The sequence below is a fragment of the Neoarius graeffei genome, chromosome 14 (genome assembly GCF_027579695.1).
Source record: "Neoarius graeffei isolate fNeoGra1 chromosome 14, fNeoGra1.pri, whole genome shotgun sequence".
NCBI classification, from domain to species: domain Eukaryota; kingdom Metazoa; phylum Chordata; class Actinopteri; order Siluriformes; family Ariidae; genus Neoarius; species Neoarius graeffei.
The window spans coordinates 45,831,530-45,834,102 of NC_083582.1; the positions used below are offsets into that span (position 1 = coordinate 45,831,530).

General features: G+C 44.1%; 1 protein-coding gene across 1 annotated transcript; it reads left to right on the forward strand.

The window, feature by feature from the left end:
• The first annotated feature begins 677 nt into the window (after nucleotides 1–677).
• LOC132897619 (dickkopf-related protein 3-like) lies at nucleotides 678–2,004 on the forward strand. The gene is made up of 4 exons (XM_060938860.1): nucleotides 678–854; nucleotides 1,319–1,493; nucleotides 1,624–1,825; nucleotides 1,944–2,004. The coding sequence occupies exons 1-4, from the start codon at nucleotides 678–680 to the stop codon at nucleotides 2,002–2,004; spliced, it is 615 nt and encodes a 204-aa protein (XP_060794843.1).
• Nucleotides 2,005–2,573: the final 569 nt, after the last annotated feature.

Below are 2,573 nucleotides of genomic sequence, written 5' to 3' on the forward strand. Positions count from 1 at the left end.
GTGCTCCTGCTGCAGACTGCTGATCGCTGGTGATAATTATGTTTACTGAGATCGCCAGGGTCGTCTGTGTGAAGCATTTCTGCAAATTACTCTCAGCATGGGGCTGAAGGGGTCTATAGGGTTGAGAGGGACTGTTTGTCCAGAGGCAGGGGCTGAGGTCAACAGCAAGCAACCATCTGCATACCTCTCCACACTCCAGGTCTGAGCTGTTTATCTGCCAGTCAGAGCCTCACCCTGAGTGTGTCTGTGAATGGAAGTGAGCTGTTTGCTTTGCCCCATTGTCAGAGCTTGTTATCTGCCCATTAGCCCAGACGAACTCATCCCTGCCCCCTCCTCTCACATCTGCAGCTGATAAATTCACTACGGTCACCTAAGCATGGGGTGTTGGGAGGCGGTGAAAGCAATTTTGCTAATCCTGTAACTACTAATTGTCTCCTCCTATCCTATTGCTTTAACAAACACAAGCACACAAGATGGACAAGACAGAGTTGCTGCATCTGGATATATAAGGTGCAGGACCAAAGGTGCCAGTGTGCCACCTGATCTCTGTCATGCACAGACAGCTTCACAGATAGGACTGACTGCTATTTGGTGACACTAACAAGGACCAGATATTTCTAGCTATTTTGGTGGTCACGCTTTAGTCAGACTGTTTTGGACTTGTGTGAGTATTGAACATGAACACTACAGCAAGATTCCTGCACATCTTGTTTGTGTGTATGTGTGTGTCAGCTGTTCAAGCACGGATCTGGGCCTGGATGCTATCGATGCCATACAACCCACCAGAAGAAGGACCAATGGGACTGAGAAGAAGAGAGACAGAGACATCTCCTAACAGCCAAAAGGGTGATATGGTGAGTTGGTGTTAAAGAAAAATTGTGTTATTCATTAAGCTGTGTTAATGTATTCAAAGTGTGTTATGAAAACTGAACAAAGTTGATTTTATGACAAGACCTAGCCCATACATACAGTATGCTATCTTAGCTTAGATTACAGTAAAGAATAGACTCAGAACTTACTCATTATTAGCTACTCACAATATTTAAGTTATTGAAAAGCAAAACATGGGACTGCAAATAGATATTTGTTATTCAGTAATTCTCAAATACACTGTAACTTAGATGCACATGGTTATCATAGTAATTTTGTATTGCATAGTGAATAAGGTATATGTAGAGGGGGGAAAAAAAACCTCAGCAACAAAACTGGTCTCCTTTGCATTCACTACTCAACCATAGTGATTTCAGATGTAAAACAAGCTACTGAATTTGCATGTTGTTGCCCAAATGTGATCGTAAATGCGTGCATCTGGTTGTAGGTGGCCTGTGACCATGATCGTGCCTGTGGAAAGGGTTTCTCCTGCGACCGACACTTTGGCCTGTGTGTTCCTTTAAGACAAGAAGGGAAATATTGCCGGCGAGATGCCCAGTGTGTGCGAGGACTCAGCTGCATGTTCGGCAGATGCATCCGGAGCATTCCAGAAGGACAGGAAGGTAAGGGCAATATTAGTCTCTGTGAAGTCAGTTAAAAGCACAAGAGCATACCAGTGCATGATGAATAGGAATTGAGTCTGTGCATCAGTAGCTAAATATAGGCTGTCTGTTGTTTACATCATCATCTCAGGTGCCCGGTGTAAAGTAGACAAGGACTGTGGAACTTCGATGTGCTGTGCCCGCCATCATGGTGAGAGGGTGTGTAAGCGTCAACTGGTACTGGGCGAGAGCTGCTTCGTGCCAGATGGAGGACTGGCATTTAGCATCAACCAGATCTGTCCATGTAATGAGGGTCTGCTGTGTCGGGGAAATGGTCAGCCACAAAAAAGAGAGTAAGTTTCTCTCCCTTTAGAAAGAAAAGAATTCCATTATACTACTTCCATTATAATGTGGATAAAGATGGTAATGTATGTCAGACCTAATATAATTTTTTTTTAAATTGTTCTACAGGACAGAGTTTGTGTACAGTCCTGATTCAACCAGCTGGACCTGCCAGGTTCCGAAACACTGAGAGCCTCCTACTGCACACCTAATTTATTGAGCTGTTGTATATACTGCTTTTAAAGTGTACATATCAGGGCTTTACATTAACTTTTTTGCTCACCGGCCACTGTGGCTAGTGGTTTTCCTGAGTCACTAGCCATTCAGCCTTTTCACTAGCCACAATTTTGTTGCCAGGAAATCGCAGTTTTTTTCTTCACCATGATACGTTAAAGTTCGGAAGATCTAGATTTAATTATGAATGTCAGCGTATAATGTATCTCTACAGTAGCACTCAAGTATTCAGTGCTGTTAAGGTAGCTCCCTATATGAAAACATGCAACCAATTCAGACAAATATAAACAGAGATTCTGTTTCTCAAATTCAAGCCCCTTACAATATGAACAATAACAGGCGTCACGGTGGTGTAGTGGTTAGTGCTGTTGCCTCACAGCAAGAAGGTCCGGGTTCGAGCCCCGTGGTCGGTGAGGGCCTTTCTGTGCGGAGTTTGCATGTTCTCCCTGTGTCTGCATGGGTTTCTTCTGGGTGCTCCGGTTTCCCCCACAGTCCAAAGACATGCAGGCTAGGTTAACTGGTGAC

Bases quoted from the DNA above. Each gene is read 5' to 3' on its own strand.
- LOC132897619 (XM_060938860.1), top strand. From the start codon at position 678: ATGAACACTACAGCAAGATTCCTGCACATCTTGTTTGTGTGTATGTGT. The intron at 1,494-1,623 runs GTAAGGGCAATA...TCATCATCTCAG, and splicing joins CATTCCAGAAGGACAGGAAG to GTGCCCGGTGTAAAGTAGAC. The intron at 1,826-1,943 runs GTAAGTTTCTCT...ATTGTTCTACAG, and splicing joins GGTCAGCCACAAAAAAGAGA to GACAGAGTTTGTGTACAGTC.